General features: G+C 41.8%; 1 protein-coding gene across 1 annotated transcript in view; it reads left to right on the forward strand.

The window, feature by feature from the left end:
• Positions 1-19036, forward strand: part of LOC126154805 (inactive rhomboid protein 1) — a 378989-nt gene that overhangs the window by 67414 nt on the left and 292539 nt on the right. Inside the window, exon 3 of the mRNA XM_049916186.1 lies at positions 288-462. Coding sequence (XP_049772143.1) covers positions 288-462 — 175 coding nt within the window. The remainder of the gene's footprint in view (positions 1-287; positions 463-19036) is intronic.

Consider the following 19036-nt stretch of genomic DNA (forward strand, 5'->3'; position numbering starts at 1 on the left):
TTGACTTCTGTCACCTCAGTGTATATGATCTGAAGCATCCAGAATGTTCCAAAAAGTGGTTTTAGATCCAAATTGTTTCAACTTTTTTGAAGGGGATTTCCCGTCTAGACCGCCTTGTGATCTATACCATATCTATTGAGTCGTCGTACCCAACCCCAAACAATTTAGTGCTGGTGACTCCCGTGTTTAAAGGCGACATCTGACGCCTGTTGCTCTGCAGCTGAGCTAGCTCCAGCAACAGCCAGCAAAGAGCTTCTTGCTAAGAGCGGCGACTTCGGTTCCGGCAGGTTCATCAAGCGCGAGACGGCGGTGTTCTTCGGCGTGGAGGAGAGCGTGGAGGAGGAGCAGCGGCTGCGCTGGTTGGAGCGCCGCAAGCGGCTGGCGGCGCGCAAGTGGGGACAGCTGCGGCCCGAGTTTGCCGCCGCCGCTGCTTACAGCTCAAGTGCCTATGCATCGCAACAGGTGAGTGCATCCCATTCGCACCTTACTTCTTCCGGCAGAGTGCTCGCAACGCTTCTCTTAGGCCTCCTGCACAGCACTTCAGGGTTCTCACAAATAACGCCACTCTGTATGGCAACAGATGATTAAATATGTATTCTTAACTAACATTTTATGCTGCTTTCATAACTGTCCTCAGTTTTCTTGTTACGTGTACAGTTTTCTTCGTAGTGGAATAAATTTTTCGTGAGTCAACAGTCTTCTTACTGGTTTGATGCGGCCCGCCACGAATTCCTCTTCATCTCAGAGCAGCCGTTGCATCCTACGAGCTCAGTTATTTTCGTTGGATGTACTCCAATTTCTGTCTTCCTCCCCAGTTTTTACCCTCTACAGTTCCCTTTAGTACCATGGAGTTTGTCGTGTACTGCATCATACGCAACGGAAAGGAGAGGTGGGCTATAGAGTGGTGCGCGACCCGTCATTGTGGGGAAGCTGAACAGGAGCAGAAATGATGATCGAACACGTAAATATAGTAAGAAGAAGTTTTACTTAACTTCTAGCTTTCTCCAAGCGTTGAGAAGAAAAGAACAAACAGCAATGAAGTCCAGCTGTTACAAGAAGGAAACTGAAGAGCGTCGTGCAAAGTGAGGCTCCCCGCTATTAATGCACGAGCGAACTGTCGAAGTCTGACTAAGGCTGAAGACTGTCGAAGACTGCAACTGAAAACACCTACTCAGCTTACAAAAAAACTACTACATTCAGAAAATCATAACAGAAAAGAAACAGCTCAAATGATCAGACCAACCCGGCAGACCACACACATAATATGAAATATATATACATATGACCAGGCCCCATTCACCACTACTATCTCCTAACCAGTCCCCCATACATCTCTGCTGAACGTATGAGATCTTCACTGATTTGCACCAGTTCACATGCACCTACCCACCCACCCTCCCCCCTACCCACCCAAAACACACACACACACACACACATATATATATATATATATATATATATATATATATATATATATATATATATATATACAGGGTGAGTCACCTAACATTACATCAAATACTGACGAATCGATTCCACAGACCGAAAGTGAGGAAAGGGGCTAGTGTAATTGGTTAATACAAACCATACAAAATTGCACGGAAGTATGTTTGTTAACACAAACCTACGTCTTTTTAAATGGAACCCCGTTAGTTTTGTTAGCACATCTGCACATATAAACAAATACGTAATCAGTGCCGTTTTTTGCATTGTAAAATGTTAATTGCATCCGGAGATATTGTAACCTAAAGTTGACGCTTGAGTACCACTCCTCCGCTGTTCGATCGTGTGTATCGGAGAGCACCGAATTACATAGGGATCCAGAGGGAACGGTGATGGACCTTAGGTACAGAAGAGACTGGAACAGCACATTACGTCCACATGCTAACACCTTTTTATTGGTCTTTTTCACTGACGCACATGTACATTACCATGAGGGGTGAGGTACACGTACACACGTGGTTTCCGTTTTCAATTACGGAGTGGAATAGAGTGTGTCCCGACATGTCAGGCCAATAGATGTTCAATGTAGTGGCCATCATTTGCTGCACACAATTGCAATCTCTGGCGTAATGAATGTCGTACACGCCGCAGTACATCTGGTGTAATGTCGCCGCAGGCTGCCACAGTACGTTGTTTCATATCCTCTGGGGGTGTAGGCACATCACAGTACACATTCTCCTTTAACGTACCCCACAGAAAGAAGTCCAGAGGTGTAAGATCAGGAGAATGGGCTGGCCAATTTATGCGTCCACGTCCTATGAAACGCCCGTCGAATATCCTGTCAAGGGTCAGCCAAGTGTTAATTGCGGAATGTGCAGGTGCACCATCATGCTGATACCACATACGTCGACGCGTTTCCAGTGGACCATTTTCGAGCAACGTTGGCAGATCATTCTGTAGAAACGCGATGTATGTTGCAGCTTTTTGGGCCCCTGCAATGAAGTGAGGACCAATGAGATGGTCGCCAATGATTCCGCACCATACATTTACAGTCCACGGTCGCTGCCGCTCTACCTGTCTGAACCAGCGAGGATTGTCCACGGACCAGTAATGCATGTTGCGTAGATTCACTGCCCCTTGGTTTGTGAAACCCGCTTCATCGGTAAACAGGTAGAACTGTAACGCATTCTCTGTTAATGCCCATTGACAGAATTGCACTCGATGATTAAAGTCATCACCATATAACTGCTGATGTAGCGACACATGAAACGGGTGAAAGCGGTGGCGAAGTAGTATGCGCATGACACTACTTTGACTCAGTCCACCGGCTCTCGCAATGTCCAGTGTACTCACGTGTGGGTTCATGGCAACAGCAGCTAACACACCAACTGCACCCGCTTCTCCTGTGACGGGCCTGTTACGGACCCGTTTGCGTGCTACGACCATACCTGTTGCATACAGTTGGCGGTAGATGTTTTGCAATGTGCGGCACGTTGGATGCTCTCTGTCTGGGTACCGTTCTGCATACACCCTGCAGGCTTCAGCTGCATTTCATCGACACTCGCCATAGATGAGTATCATCTCCGCCTTTTCAGAGTTCGAATACACCATGGTCACAGTTCCTCCAACACTACACTATAACAGACGTCTGGTAACACGGTGTACTACAGTTGGTCTGCGTGCGGAGACGAATGCAGAATAACAATAGCAGCAAGCGCTACATGCGGACACTGCGACTGCTAAACCAAACCACAACAGTGCACTACAGCCACACTTGTAAACACGGTCGTCATCGTAAACATGTCCCTGCAGATGCTGCTCGTCGACCGTGGCCCGTGTTTGTTACAACACGCAACTGAATGTCGGAGATTTCAAGCGTCAACTTTAGGTTACAATATCTCCGGATGTAATTAACATTTTACAATGCAACAAACGGCACTGATTACGTATTTGCTTATATGTTCAGATGTGCTAACAAGACTAACGTGGTTCCATTTAAAAAAACGTAGGTTTGTGTTAAAAAACATACTTCCGTGCATTTTTGTATGGTTTGTATTAAACAATTACACTAGCCCCTCTCCTCACGTTCGGTCTGTGGAATCGGTTCGTCAGTATTTGATGTGGTTTACGAAATAGGTTAGGTGACTCACCCTGTATATCCACAGGTTGGAAAACGCCCACAGCGTACATGTAAAACAAATTAACAACCATAAACACTAACACTTTGCCGAGTGCGAACACATAATGTAACTGCAGTTGTATTTCCAAAAGTGAGGTGAAGTGCAAATAACGCCAATGCAGCGTAAGAGAAAGTGCAAAGAGACAAAAAACTGCCAAGTGTATATGTACAGAAGAGTTTATTTCGACATCAGTCGCCACTAAAATAGAATTAGAAAAGCAGTGGTTCGCAGAGTATGCGAACAGGTTGCAGAAACACGATAAGTAAACTGCATGCCAACTTCACAAAGAAATACTGTTTTTAATCTTTAACAACGAAACTATACAAACATACAGATATATGTAATTCATATTTCCAGAATGACCACAGAAGGTGCTTTGCAAATAAATGCGAAACACGTCTGATATAAAATTCTCTTTAACTGACTGCACTAAACTTAAGACGGAGAAACCAATAATAACTGAAGTACGTGAGTTATTAAATGGCTTTAAATGTGCACCTAAGAATAAGCCCACATATTGGATCTATCACACCTCCTGCAAAATAACATGGGACCGACGCAGAAATACATTCTCGTCGGGGTGTTGGAGCACTTGCATACAGTTGTTCCAAACGGATGGTCACATAAGTTGACTGTCACTTGCCGACCTGCACACTTCGAGTGTTCTCGCTGCTATCTCGTTACTACATAGTATTTGTTATACAATATGGCACCGCAGCCTGCCGCACTATAGGTGCAGGAAAGTACAGTCGGTGGCAATTCGCGAGTCCTCTCGCCTTATAGTTATGCTTTAGTGTCTCTTACACTGCATAACATACAAGCAGACGAAGTCCTACCAACATATTATCTGGAGGCATGAAGTCGAAATTTAACCACCCGAGCACTGAAAGGCTGCCCTAGATAATGTGAGAGACAATATTGCCACTGATTAATTTCTCTCTTACATTTATCTGTTGGGTTCCATAAACTAACAAAAAGTTAGTTTAGCGCGAACTGTACTATCACTAATGAATTACATCTCTTCATGATAATGTTACGAAAAAAGTCTCTTTTGATGAAACAAAGTATCCCAAATTGTTACACCTTAGCAGGATAAATCGAAAGGGTCTGTATTATGGGAAGTCCACAGTCTTTCTTAAGTAGCATTACAGGATGGGCTACCACAAAACAATGCAAATTTAGCAGTAGGGGTAGCTACTTAACGAAATCCAGCTAATAGATCATTCTGTGCGACAAATAAGTTAAATCCGTTGACAGAATCAGAAAAAGTAGGTATTAACAAGTGTGCAATTCATGAACTTTTTCACCTTTAAATCTACAGGGTACAAAATCAAGGTGGCGACTAAACTTATGGGGGAGAAGTTGTCTTACAATTTCTTTACTGACTGTCAACCTGCTGCTAGTGGCTCCTTCACAGAAGAAGTAAAAATCTTGTCTGTAGTGAGATTAGAACAGAAAACTAACAACTAACATGTCTTCTCTTTGAAGGGTGAACACATTACCGCTACGCTAGCATACAACTTCGTCAAACAGTGCTCCCTTTTTTTTCTAATGATGCATAAGACAGCGAATTCGCAAGGTTAATGGCGAAGTAAGCTGCAGTTTCTGCTGGAACGAGCTTCCAGGATTGGAATGAGCTTCCTGGACTCAAAACCATAAATTTGTTACCGCTGTGTCATCCCTTAAGTGAGAATAACTCAGTTTATTTAAGTTGAATGACAAAAAATATCCAGTGAATTTAGCAAGATAATTCTGAACCAGACCAGGAAGTAACTCAAGGGTTATATAGTTGCCAAACGTATTCTACAGTGATACCAGTTCTCCATTAGACTAGCGTCGAGTAGAATACGTTTGCTCAGACGATGTGAATCTTGAGCTGGCTGCCACTGGGGAAGTTCGCCCGTTGAAGACTCGGCGTCGTCTGCAGCCACTGCACTGACTGGGAGCAGGGGAAATTACTTGGGTGGCTCTCCTTTTTCAGAAGCTGTCGTGCCTATTTTGTTTTCCTGCCTTAAACGAACTGCAAACCCAAAAACTCAGTCACCGGAAGCGATTAGTTTTTTTAGCATCACCAGACCCTACTAACCTTATGAGTAAATAACATTCTTTTTAATACAGGGTGATTCAAAAAGAATACCACAACTTTAGGAATTTAAAACTCTGCAACGACAAAAGGCAGAGCTAAGCACTATCTGTCGGCGAATTAAGGGAGCTATAAAGTTTCATTTAGTTGTACATTTGTTCGTTTGAGGCGCTGTTGACTAGGCGTCAGCGTCAGTTGATGCTAAGATGGCGACCGCTCAACAGAAAGCTTTTTGTGTTATTGAGTACGGCAGAAGTGAATCGACGAGAATCCGCGGGAAACAACTCAGTATGAACGTGACTCGCCTAAGGTGAAAGTTTTCTGTGCCATTTCAGCCAATAAAGTTTTTGGTCCCTTTTTCTTCGAAGGTGCTACTGTAACTGGACTACAGTATCTGGAGATGTTAGAGAATTGGCTGTTCCCTCAGCTCGAACAAGAAGCACAACAATTCATATTTCAGCAGGATGGAGCGCCACCACATTGGCACTTATCTGTCCGTAACTACCTGAACGTCAACTACCCGAGGCGATGGATCGGCCGCCAGGCAGCCCGTGACAGAGCACTTGATCACTGGCCTCCAAGAAGCCCTGATCTTAACCCCTGCGATTTTTTCTTATGGGGGTATGGTAAGGATATGGTGTTTCGGCTACCTCTCCCAGCCACCATTGATGATTTGAAACGAGAAATAACAGCAGCTATCCAAACTGTTACGCCTGATATGCTACAGAGAGTGTGGAACGAGTTGGGGTATCGGGTTGATATTGCTCGAGTGACTGGAGGGGGCCATATTGAACATCTCTGAACTTGTTTTTGAGTGAAAAAAAACTTTTTTAAATACTCTTTGTAATGATGTATAACAGAAGGTTATATTATGTTTCTTTCATTAAATACACATTTTTAAAGTTGTGGTATTCTTTTTGAATCACCCTGTATTATATACTTGAAAACAGTTTCCCTTATGTATGCTTTTATTGGCACCGTCTTTAGCGCATGATATCACAAATGAAAAGACAATATAATGCTGATTTCAACACGTGAACATCCACAAAGAAATTTCATAAGCTGCAAATAACGTAGTTTCAAATCATAAAAGCAAACTGTGCAAGGAAACCTTTCGCCATGACAGAAAAATGTGACTCAAAATCCACGAAGAAAATTTAACCAGTGACTGACTGCAGTGAAAGTTCGATTCCTGCGTCTGATATCATGAAGGCAGAACCAGTTGTGATGAGAACGCGAAACAAGGAATAAAAACCGGCGACAGTAATGTCTCGAATATATTATTCTTAACCAAATTGTCATTAATTCTATAAAAACCAAATGGACGAAAAGTATTGTTCACTATTAATGATAACAATATAACTGCTAGCAATGTTTTCTCAATAAAAGCAAAAGGCGCTTGATGAATGACCTTTTCAATTTTCAAACAACTTAAGACAGAGAGGAAGCAAAGTAACAAGAACAGTTTACCCTAGGAGAGTGTGGGACGCAATTTCTACGCACGGCCGCGTAATAGCCGTATTTTTCTTGCAGTTTATTTCCCGGTTGCTTCACACTAACTACACCTCTTATGTTAAATATTACTAAAATTGCAGCAGCATCTGGCTCAATAGATGACGCTAATTATAATTTCATTTCCTCTTGGTGAATACTCGAAAGGCTTAATAACGCTATTAAGTGGAGTGTCTGTCACCCGATATTACTGTAATCGCAATCCCGTCTCGAAGCGGCATGCAGTCTCACTAGGTGACGCAATTATACCATTATCCAAAAAAATTGTAGTCGAGCCCAGATCTACTGCATTCGTATTCTTACTAACGAAATAGTTCAAATAAGGTTAACCAGTCCTGACTCAACCAGCGAGGCGACGATGAACAAATCATCAGTTCTGTACCAACGTCATCTCTGTAGCAGTCGGATCACCTTCACAAAAATTCCAAATTCGTATTAGTCAGTCGGAAAATGCACCGCTTCCAGTCTCCAAATAACGCCCAACTAGCACCTGATGGTTTCATTGGAGTGCTAACCAAGTGAACCCTCCATAGTGCACTGACTGACATAGTCGAAACTTCGCTCGATGAAAGAAGGGTGAAAATAAAGGAATACTATTTTGTCTAGGGGGCCAATACTCGACAACTTCCGAGAGAACTACAACGTTTTGTAGCAACTTCAGCAATTAGCGTGTGAGACATTAAACGAAACGAGTCGGTAGCGAGTTGCTAAGAGCACAGTTTCTAAATTTTGCATTCCGTGTTCTAATCGACCTGAACCTGCAAGCGAAGATTTGGGTGAGTGGAAGGTACAAGGCCTCCAAAAAAACTAATTTAAAACAAATATGACTAAACTTTATTTCAAATTTTATTTTAAGAACTTCACAAGTATTACAAAAATAATTGAACCTTTAATCATATATTCAAACTGAAATAGCTTGACTCAGCTATCTCGAAATCGAAAAGCATAGGAGAAAAGACGTTAATTTAAAATCTTGTATAATATTAGTTTTAACAATTTTCCCGGGTTCGATTCCCGGCGGGGTCAGGGATTTTCTCTGCCTCGTGATGACTGGATGTTGTGTGACGTCCTTAGGTTAGTTAGGTTTAAGTAGTTCTACATTCTAGGGGACTGATGACCATAGATGTTAAGTCCCATAGTGCTCAGAGCCATTTGAACCATTTTTTTTAACAGTTATATCATAGCAGTTCCGAAGCCTCTTCAGTGTTCGCCTCCGTTCAAGGACGGAACTTTTAGGTAATAGAACTAAACTAGAGAAACGATTACGCTGTAAAAGAGACATAAGATACAACATTTTAAAGCAAACGGACATGTATGAAAACTACCCTGACACTAAACTGATCGGCTGAGACGGTACTTACCCTAGCATAAAAGTAATTTTACATAAGGTAGTTCCTCTAATCAGAATGTGACTGACGATCAAAAAAAAAAATGGTTCAAATGGCTCTAAGCACTCTGGGACTTAACATCTGAGGTCATCAGTCCCCTAGACTTAGAACTACTAAAACCTAACTAACGTAAGGACATCACACACATCCATGCCCGAGGCAGGATTCGAACCTACGACCGTAGACTGACGATCAGAAAAATAGCTTAAACATTAGGGTATTCAAACCACTCTCGTTCTTCGCATCTGACATATTTGGGGCAACTCCAATCAAAATCCTCACCACTCAACTTTTAGACATGTGATGTCACTATGGCACCACTAAACACACATTCACTCATATAATAGCTGTCTTAAGTGACTGGGGCATAGGCGTCTGTCTCACTGGCCGCCAAGACTGCAAGATACCCCCTTACGTCGATGAGAAGGGAACATAATAGCTTCAATAGCGCCACTGCCACGCCATCTAGTGGACGCTGCAATGCAGGTTGGCCGGCGATAATGTAGAGATGATCACAATCGATCAATCGCACTCGCGGAAGTATGAAATATCAATGGCATCAATCCTTTTTTGACAACAAGAAATGCCTTGGGATTCTCGACGAAAGAAATAAGCAGCTGAAATCCCGTTAAAATAGATTTTATCATCACAAATCTCACCTACAGTAACGTCCTACACTCCTAATGAACAGCAATTCAAAATGAAAATATTAAATTCAAGTATTTCATTTTTAGCTCTTTCTTTATTTCAAAGAATGATTGTATTTTCCAGGATGACATACGTCATAAAAATATTCAAAGCATAAAAATTCAAAGTACCACGAGTGACGTGTGAATGCATATATGCCAGTCACATTTTTTAGCGTGAATATCATTAGGAAAAGCATCCTCATTAACGATATTAAATACCTCGCAGTCTGGCTATAATTTCGCCATTAAACCAAGCATATCAAACATCTCCTCGAAAGGTGCAGCCTGCAGTTGATTACGGAATGAAGACTGTATTTTATTAATCGTATCGCTGCTAATTGTGATTTCAGTTTACTGTCCGATGAGAATAGGGCACTTCTGTAACAGGCGAATGTAATTCTACAGATGTAAGTTAAAGGATATGTCAAAGGATATGTCGTAGGATTGACAGAATGGCATATACTTTGGCGGAATTATTTTTAATGAACACGTCGAAATTCCAATTACTTCGAACACCAGGCCATCGCATCAGGTGGGATAGCTTTGCTTCTCCCATGAGTCAATAATAAATATTATTATAATAAATTATTATAATAAATGTCTCAAAGTTGGCGTACCTGTCTGACGACAACCTGGTTTTCGTTAACTCGGAAATTATTAACTAATGAAATTTGTACTTTCCTCACGAATACTAAGTCAAGTTAAAGCCGAATTTGAGCAATATGTCTTGAGATTTTTTTTTACCGACGATCGCCCTTTTTCACTTTCCCAGGTTATTTACATCTCTCTCTCTCTCTCTCTCTCTCTCTCTCTCTCTCTCTCTCTCTCTCTCACACTCTCTCTTTCACTCACACTTGTTCCTATTCCTGACTGCCACACACTTACAGCGATCGTGCTCTCTTCCCCGTACCACTAATGCAGCCGACACGGTAAGTCACAGAATTCACATCATTTTCAAACGTGGTGCAACTACCAATTTTATAACACGGCTACTTTTAGATATCCTTTGACAGTTCTATTTGGGAAGAAAAGTGGACCGGAACACGCGTCTTAAAAAAAAAAAAAAAAGAAAGTACAATAGACGTTTCTCTTGGCTCCCACATTCCATTTCAGTGACAACGCAGTGTTTCTCGGATTCCTCTTCAATAATTTCCGTAGTGTTTCTTTTACTGTCGATGTTTTATTTATTTACAATACATGGTGGGCAAAATATAAACAGATCCAGGCTGTCGTGGAATTTAGCCTTGTTAACGAACGTCATAGAAGATGCTGTAAAAAGTCAAACTTGCCCTAGTCCGCAGCTCGTGGTCTAGCGATGCTGGCACGGTAGCTCCGCGTGTTTGGGGTCAGAGGTCAGCTACCTCTGTAATAAAAAAAACTGAGTGAACGGTTCAACCAACAACCTGAACCGGTGTCATGGTACATCCGCTCCGAACAAATACAACGAACAATAGAGAACAAAATGACATCGAACAAAGAATAAAAATTTTAAAAGAAGTGGCTAGCGTTGCTGCCTCTAGATCACATTCGTGACAGTGGCTAGATTGGACTGCGTAAAAATTGGGACTTGTGCGGGCGCTGATGACCGCGCAATTGAGCGCTCCACAGGTCAAACATCACCCTCGCCATCGATGCGGCGTTGTGCTAGATTTATGGGACTACTGCGCAGCAGCTCTGCCTGAGGGATAGAAGCAATAGACTTTTCAGTGTAGTTTTGGTACGGTACATAAATGACGTAAAACTTGTGGGATTATGGGTTGTATTGATAGCACTAGTTGCGCAAGAAACGGAAATGAATATGTAAGAGATAAACTGGGAGCTAATGAAACTGCACATCATTCAGTGTCAGTTCATTGTGGATTTTATATCCTTACAGAATATAAATTGCATTTTATAAGTAATAACAATTAGTTGACCCCGTAACTTCTGCGCTTTTATGTAACCAAAGCATGTACTTTGATGCAAGTGCCAGTTAATGCACAAATATAAAAATTATGTATATAATTATTGTTATTTTTTGCACAACAGAAAATTCTTCATCATGATCAAAGACAAGATTTTTCTGTTATTATTGATAAATGCGAAAGTTGTTTATGAATAACAAAAACATGCTTTATATAAGTTCGCTGAAGTATTGAAGGGATGTTTGTTATATTTTTGTTCTGCGCTTCTTTTTTACCTTTTTGTTGAGGAAATTGCGTTTTCTAACACTGTACGACAAATTCGTATTGTTTTCTTCATAATTACAATAACATTGTTTCACGTTACAAAAAAATGGTTCAAATGGCTCTGAGCACTATGGGACTTAACTTCTGAGGTCATCAGTCCCCTAGAACTTAAAACTAGTTAAACCTAACTAACCTAAGGACAGCTGGCCGAAGTGGCCGTGCGGTTAAAGGCGCTGCAGTCTGGAACCGCAAGACCGCTACGGTCGCAGGTTCGAATCCTGCCTCGGGCATGGGTGTATGTGATGTCCTTAGGTTAGTTGGGTTTAACTAGTTCTAAGTTCTAGGGGACTAATGACCTCAGCAGTTGAGTCCCATAGTGCTCAGAGCCATAACCTAAGGACATCACACACATCCATGCCCGAGGCAGGATTCGAACCTTTGACCGTAGCTGTCGCGCGGTTCCAGACTGCAGCGCCTAGAACCGCTCGGCCACTCACGTTACAAATCGGACAACTATTGAATAGAACCTGAATTAAACACTGACAGTTTCAATTTTATTATGAACACTCTTCACTTTTAAGTAACAGGATATCCTCATTCATTTTCAAGGCGGTTCATCGCTTTCGGTTTTTAGGAGAATCTGATATGACACTGCTCACATACGTAAAGAAAGCAATAGCTGTATGGTAACCCTCGATAGGTATGCAACACACCTAATGTACAGCTAGCATGGGTACGACATTAACTAACAAAAGCTACTAGTAAAACTACCGTAGTCTACGTTTACTTACGATAATTTTCAATGGTCTACAGTAGTTTTACAATTCTACATCTTACTCTTTAAGTTGCCCCACAGATAACAATCACAGAGAAAGAGATTATTTCTTAAAGTACTGTAATATAACTTCTGTTACAAAATATTATCGCACAGGCAAGCAACTTGTACGGTAGTGTGACAGAGGGGTTCTGCCTTTCAAGTATGTGTGAGAGTGTTGACAGCGATTGACTTAGAAACAAGGGAAACTTCTCGGAAACCTCGGTCGACATTCGGGGATTGAGGCTATTTTCAATTTGATTCTGGGGTAACATCCACTGTCAGAGACAGAAATTCTAAATGTGTGTGTCTGTGTGTGAGTTGTCGTGTGCGTGTGCACCTCTGTGTGTAACGATGTTCTTTTCAGACAAATATCCGGTAATTTCCAAGAAACGGTGCACATCGAAGTCGCGGCCTCATTGAGAATGATGTATATCGAATGCTCGACACTCGAAGTGGGGAACACGGATACTGTTTTTTCTGTGACAACTGAACGTCGCTAGAGCAAAACGTCGCGCGAGAGTAAATGTTTCAGTTTTTATATTTTCACAACTTACGACTATCTGTTAAGTCTTTCTGCTGTGAGACACTCCCAAATTTCCTAAGAGATGTGCCAAAAGTCTATGCTGGGCACTGGGAAAAAGGAATGGTGTTTACACCAGACACAGTATTGTGCACGACGGCGATCTACTTGATGAGTGAAGTAAGTGATATTACTCATTTCCCTGACAAGTTCCTGTGAGTGAAAAAAGTGCTGTTACTCTCACTTTTTTAATGACTTTCTGTTTTCAATGTGTTCTTCTTTTGTCATCTTTATTGTTACAATCTCGAGAGTAGAGCGTTCGATACGTATCGACCGTAGAGAGGCCGTGATTTCGATGTACACCGTTTCTTAGAAATTACCAAATATCCCAGTAAGCTGGGAGTGGAGCAAAGATGTTCTTGATCAGAAGTATAAGAAGAGTGGCACAAACAGCCGCAAGTTTGCTCGACTCATGGGAGAGCGTCACACGTGTGCTGAGGAACCTGAAGTAGCAGACGCTTCAGGACGGACGCAAACCACGCCGTGTTAGCCTACTTGCAAAACTCCAAGATGCTGGTTTAAGTGAACAGTCTCGGAATATATTACAACACTCTCCGTGTCAGTCCATTAGGGATTTGAAGATAAGATTAGACTAATTTAACAGATCGCAGGGGTCTTTAAGCAATCATTTTTTCCTGTGTTCCATACGCAAATGAAAGCGTTAATAAGTGGTACAGTTGGAAGTACTCTCTTCCTTGGACTTCGCAATGGTTTCCAGAGTATGGACGTACAGCACATGTAGATTTTGCAGAGGATTTCAGTTCCGGCATTCGCCTGATAACCAGGATAACCTCCAAAAAAAAATTTGGCCAAAACCGGGAACTAGTTTAATTTTTTTTGGGACAATGATGCCCATCGTCCCAAACAAAAATAAAAGTGTTGTGTATGTTTGTCTATCTATGTACGAACATTGTGTATTTGCGTGTATCAGTGTATTTGGATTAGCAGTGCTGGTGAAATTGTTAGTGTTTATGTGCTTGTAATATGTGTTATCGTTGTTCCACGTAAATATGCACACAATCATAGCTGTGGAAATTGCGCCCGGGTTCCCGGGTTCGATTCCCGGCGGGGTCAGGGATTTTCTCTGCCTCGTGATGGCTGGGTGTTGTGTGCTGTCCTTAGGTTAGTTAGGTTTAAGTAGTTCTAAGTTCTAGGGGACTTATGACCACAGCAGTTGAGTCCCATAGTGCTCAGAGCCATTTTTTTTTTTTTTTTTTGGAAATTGCGATTACATTGGATGAAATAGTGACAGAATACATCAGTTAGTTTAAATTGTCTCCATATGATTTTCTACATCAGATAAGTCTCATAATTCACGTTAATAAGTTGCTGCATAAGTTCGTAGACCTTTTCTTTTGCGTGTTAGTGTTGCTGCTGCTGTGGGTTTATTGGTGGATTGTCATTTTTTATTTGGAGTTCACTGTTGTTATTTGAATTTTAATATTCTCATTTTGTCATTTGGAGGTAGTGAGTGGAGCTGTGGGCGCCAGAAAATCGAGTGCCAAGTGGAGAAATGAGAACATTTCCGACGTATTGTTCTGTTTGAGTTAAGCGGAGGCAGCCACAAACATTTGCAACGTGTATGAAGATAATGCCATTGGACAGAAAATGGATTTTTCGTTTTAAGGAGGATCGTTTTGACATTAGTGATTCTCTCCGTTCAGGAAGACTTCGGGATTTGATAAAGATCGTTAAACGCATTAATTCACAATGATCCAGGTCACTGTACTCGAGAACTGGGAAATGCGATGAGCTGTGATTGTTACACCATCGTGCAACGTTTGCACGCAATGGTAAAGGTTCAAAAATCGGGTGTTTGTGTGTAGCATACTCTAAGCCTAATCAAAAATAAGCGGGTGGTCATATCCATCTGATGGAACAGTGACGGTGTAGTGTACTGCGAATTGCTTCCCTAAGGTGTGACCATCGCTGCTAACATTTACTGTCGACAACTGAGATGTCTTGCAGACGCAGTCCAAGAACAACTACCAGGATGTCTGAGTGAAGTGATGCTACTCCAAGATCACGTCCACCCACATTCCTTTAGACTGACAAAAAACACTATACAGCAGTTAGGTTGGGAAATCATCCCGCACACACCTTGTTGACGCAATCTTCAGCCCTCAGTTTTCATTTTTTCTGCTCTCTGTCGAACAGCCTTCAAGGAACTTCCTTTCCGGAGGAAGATGCGCTCCGAACATGGCTCGACGAATTCTTCGTCTCAAAACAACATGCCGAAATCGAAAAGTGACCACTGCATTGGTAGGTTGTTCTAAATAGCAAAGGAGAATTTGTTATTGATGACTATTGTCTCCGTTATGTGTATGTGTTGTGTTGTGTTTATTAAACTTACGAAAAAACTCTACAAAATCATGCATCTACACAATAGCTATTGCAAACTTCCACTAAGCTTTTGGATCATTACTAACTGTTTTGCACTTCTATGCTTGTGTTCGTTATTTTGATGTACCGTAGTTGAGACAGTTTTATTTAGACAATGACAAGATACACAATCTTGCCTCTTCTGTTCAACGCCTTCCCCCGTGCCGCACTATTTGCTCATAATCTTTGACCGTAGAAGCGTTGTCCCAGAAGGTGAAAAATACCAGCTGCTATTTCATTGTATGTGCTGTCCACAAACCTACGTCCAACAATTAATTCCGATGTTCTGAAAAATAAAAAACTATCTGACAGAATCACAGTTCTAGATGTCTCCAGGAACTTTGTTGTATAGAACAGAAAGACTCACGTACTGAACATTCCGCTACGTGCACAGATGCTGAAATTTTTTAACTTTTATCTGCACATTTATTTCACAAAAAAGTAGGAATTACAAAACCAAGCCCTTACAATAGTCCTTCACTAACTGGTACTCACGGCACTTTCTCTCGTAGCCGAAAGTAATTATGTTTCATTTGTTTTATACGAAGCTGCACGAAACTCGCATTTGTAACGCAGCACTGAATTCCACGACGCGCTATATCGCACTCTCAAGGACCTCTTTGACTTCAAGTGTCTCTCTTCCAGATTGTTCTCTGATATTAGATGTAATAAATTAATTTCCTTGAGTGTGGACCATTAATGTATTGATGGGGAAATTTTACAGTTTGCGCAAAATAGAAACTTACAAATATAATGCATGTAAGTAGTCGCACATAGCACCATCACGAATTCCGGAGGTAGAGGTAGGGATGACGAAAGCCAGGAGAATGTTGGCAATGTGCCAGAGAGAGTAATTCACTTTTGGACAGAAGGAACACAGCTGAGATATTAAAAAAGCTTTAGTCTACTTCTGAATGAAAAGTGGTTTTGGATCGGACATAGATCACTACGTAGCTTCTCCCGCAGACGTATGGCAGAAATAGAGAAAGATTTAGAGTTCTACTCTGGTACAGCCAAGAAGATGGACGCATCAGATCGTGTTTTGCAGTTGTGAAATAAAGATAGATGTTTGATATGCGATGTGAGATGCTATAGAGCCCAGTGATTCCGAAACCAATGACTAACAAAAAACATGTGGAAATCATAGCTTGCCTAGCTAGCTCCACTATTTGGCTTTCCGCTCTGATCTCTGTGGACTACGTAAGAACCATTAGTTTACAACTGTAACTGAAGGTAGATAGTGCCTTCCAGCATACCCCTTCCCCTGGTGACATCGGATTGGAATTGCAGGTAGATGTGCACTCACAGCTAAAACGTAGGCGTTTCCTGTTAGATGGCATATCTGATGAAATGCCGAAGCAGGAATCAGAAAATTCACTGCTTACGATAGCGGTAGGATGTATATTTATGTATGCAGAAGTTATTAAAATAATAAGCCAACTCTGATTATTTTCTGAAAGTTTCTTCTCTATGTAAGTCATAGCCAGTTTCGGATACTTAAGCTTATATTCAGATATCTGTTTCACATTGCTAATGTATAATGGTCAGTGACTGAAGCACTCAAAAGAATTTTTCAATTGTTGTTTCTCTATCAATTTAATTTAATATCGTGTGCTCCTTACGTTGCTTCTGCGGAAACGGCAGAGACGTTTTTCGGGATAATGTAGTAGCTGCAGTGGTTTTTTCTGTTTGTGAGCTTGAAAAACACATAGACGCAGATGTTTTGCTGATAGTTTGTCACCAGGTTATCAAATGGTTCAAATGGCTCTGAGCACTATGGGACTTAACATCTGTGGTCATCGGTCCCCTAGAACTTATAACTACTTAAATCTAACCAACCTAAGGATATCACAGACATCCATGCCCGAGGCAGGATTCGAACCTGCGTCCGGGGCGGCCACGCGGTTCCAGACTGAAGCGCCTAGAACCGCACGGCCACACCAGCCGGCACCAGGTTATCCAGCTTGTCTTCCGTCTATAAATCTCCTCCTGGTTTCATTTTGCTAACACAGTCCTAGAATTTCCTATACTTGTTTCCAATGTCACTTTGCCAGGAAGAAATAAAATGTTTGTTGAAAGTACCATTAATTACCATAACATATCTTTCATTGACCATTCATTGCGTTATTCATTGCTTCAAACCCACAGGTACGGACGTAGCTGGCTGATATGCAACGCAACTTTCGTAAGTAACGAGCATCTAACTGTTTACAGTGTGCGAACCACAGTGCCTCAGTAAATATTATCTTTCGTTCTCGCATCGGAAGTGTTAACTACAGAGAACGTTTGCGGCAAAGTCGTTAACAATCTTAGAGACGTTTCTCTGAAAGTATGTTTTGTTTATATCATTTGATATTTGTTCTCTGTGCTTCTCTCGTGTCACGTAATTTTTCAATCCGTAGTTATCAAAAACTACGGATTGTGTTGTCTGACAGGACGTACTAATCTTCTATACTCTGACTCAGTACTGCAATTTGAAACAATTCACACTCGCGCACACTGTGTCCCGTGTGTCACAAAATATGATTCTTGTATTTACAAGAATCACACAAAAAAAAAACAGAAAATATTTTTAACTGAAGTTATCGTTTATCTTTAAATTAAAAGCAGTAGGGATATGACTGTTCCTAATCTAAGTATCGCTGTTTATAGGAAAGTTATTCCCTTAACCCATTTTGCTGATAGGCTTATAAGGAGATGCGATGTCCAGAAGAAGACTTAACGGTGTGGTGGAGAATAAATAGCGGCTTTCGTGCAGGCGGCCCGGAGTCCAGTTACGAAATGTAAGGGAGCGCCGTTTATTTACCCAGATGATGGCTATCTCGCACCCACGAGGCGGAAAGCTGTTGTAATTCTTTGAGATCCTACAATTTTAGGCTTTCAGCAGGGCGTACGGGAGAATAGGTGAGAATTCTGCTCAGGTTTTACGGCGCACAAAGTAGCCATTACAGGCATAATTCCCCAGTTAGCACTGCACGCTAAGGTAACACCGACCACTGCATGCAAAAGCCACGTTGAATACCACTCCGTTCGAAGAAGCAAACTTATCTCATATAGACTTGGATTTCCCATCTTCTCGGAACTTTGAAAATTTGTTACATCAACAGACTGAACAGCGCGACACTCGGGAGAAATAAAATATAAGGGCATTTTTGTTACTTGAATCGTTCGATGATAGGAAAGCCAGACTTTTTCTTACCAGCTGTCATTGAGGTTACTGGAGGTTAAATACAAACTCTGGCTGGTCGAGAGTGTCCGGCTAAGTACCAAATCCAGTGTTTATTGCACGAGACAGCTGAAAACCTAACGCGGAAAGGGTACACCGAAGTTTGCTCTGACGAGGTTCTCGCCCAGGCCGTGAACACACAAGGGATATCTACCGGACGCTAGTAACGGTGCCTAATGGTGTCATGCGGATGCAGAGAGCTTTTTCTACGATTCTTCTGAATAAGATTCTATTGCTCCGGAAGGACTTTTGACAAATATTTGGCCGGCCGCGGTGGCCGTGCGGTTCTGGCGCTGCGGTCCGGAACCGCGGGACTGCTACGGTCGCAGGTTCGAATCCTGCCTCGGGCATGGGTGTGTGTGATGTCCTTAGGTTAGTTAGGTTTAAGTAGTTCTAAGTTTTAGGGGACTTATGACCTAAGATGTTGAGTCCCATAGTGCTCAGAGCCATTTGAACCATTTTTTGAAAAATATTTGACTTGTGTTCTTAAGAGCGCTGTTAAATTTAAACTGTCACGCTCTTCTGTTAAATGGTCCGATCTGAGGCCGGTTGACGCTGGTATTTACAG

The sequence above is a fragment of the Schistocerca cancellata genome, chromosome 2 (assembly GCF_023864275.1).
Source record: "Schistocerca cancellata isolate TAMUIC-IGC-003103 chromosome 2, iqSchCanc2.1, whole genome shotgun sequence".
In the NCBI taxonomy this organism is placed as follows: domain Eukaryota; kingdom Metazoa; phylum Arthropoda; class Insecta; order Orthoptera; family Acrididae; genus Schistocerca; species Schistocerca cancellata.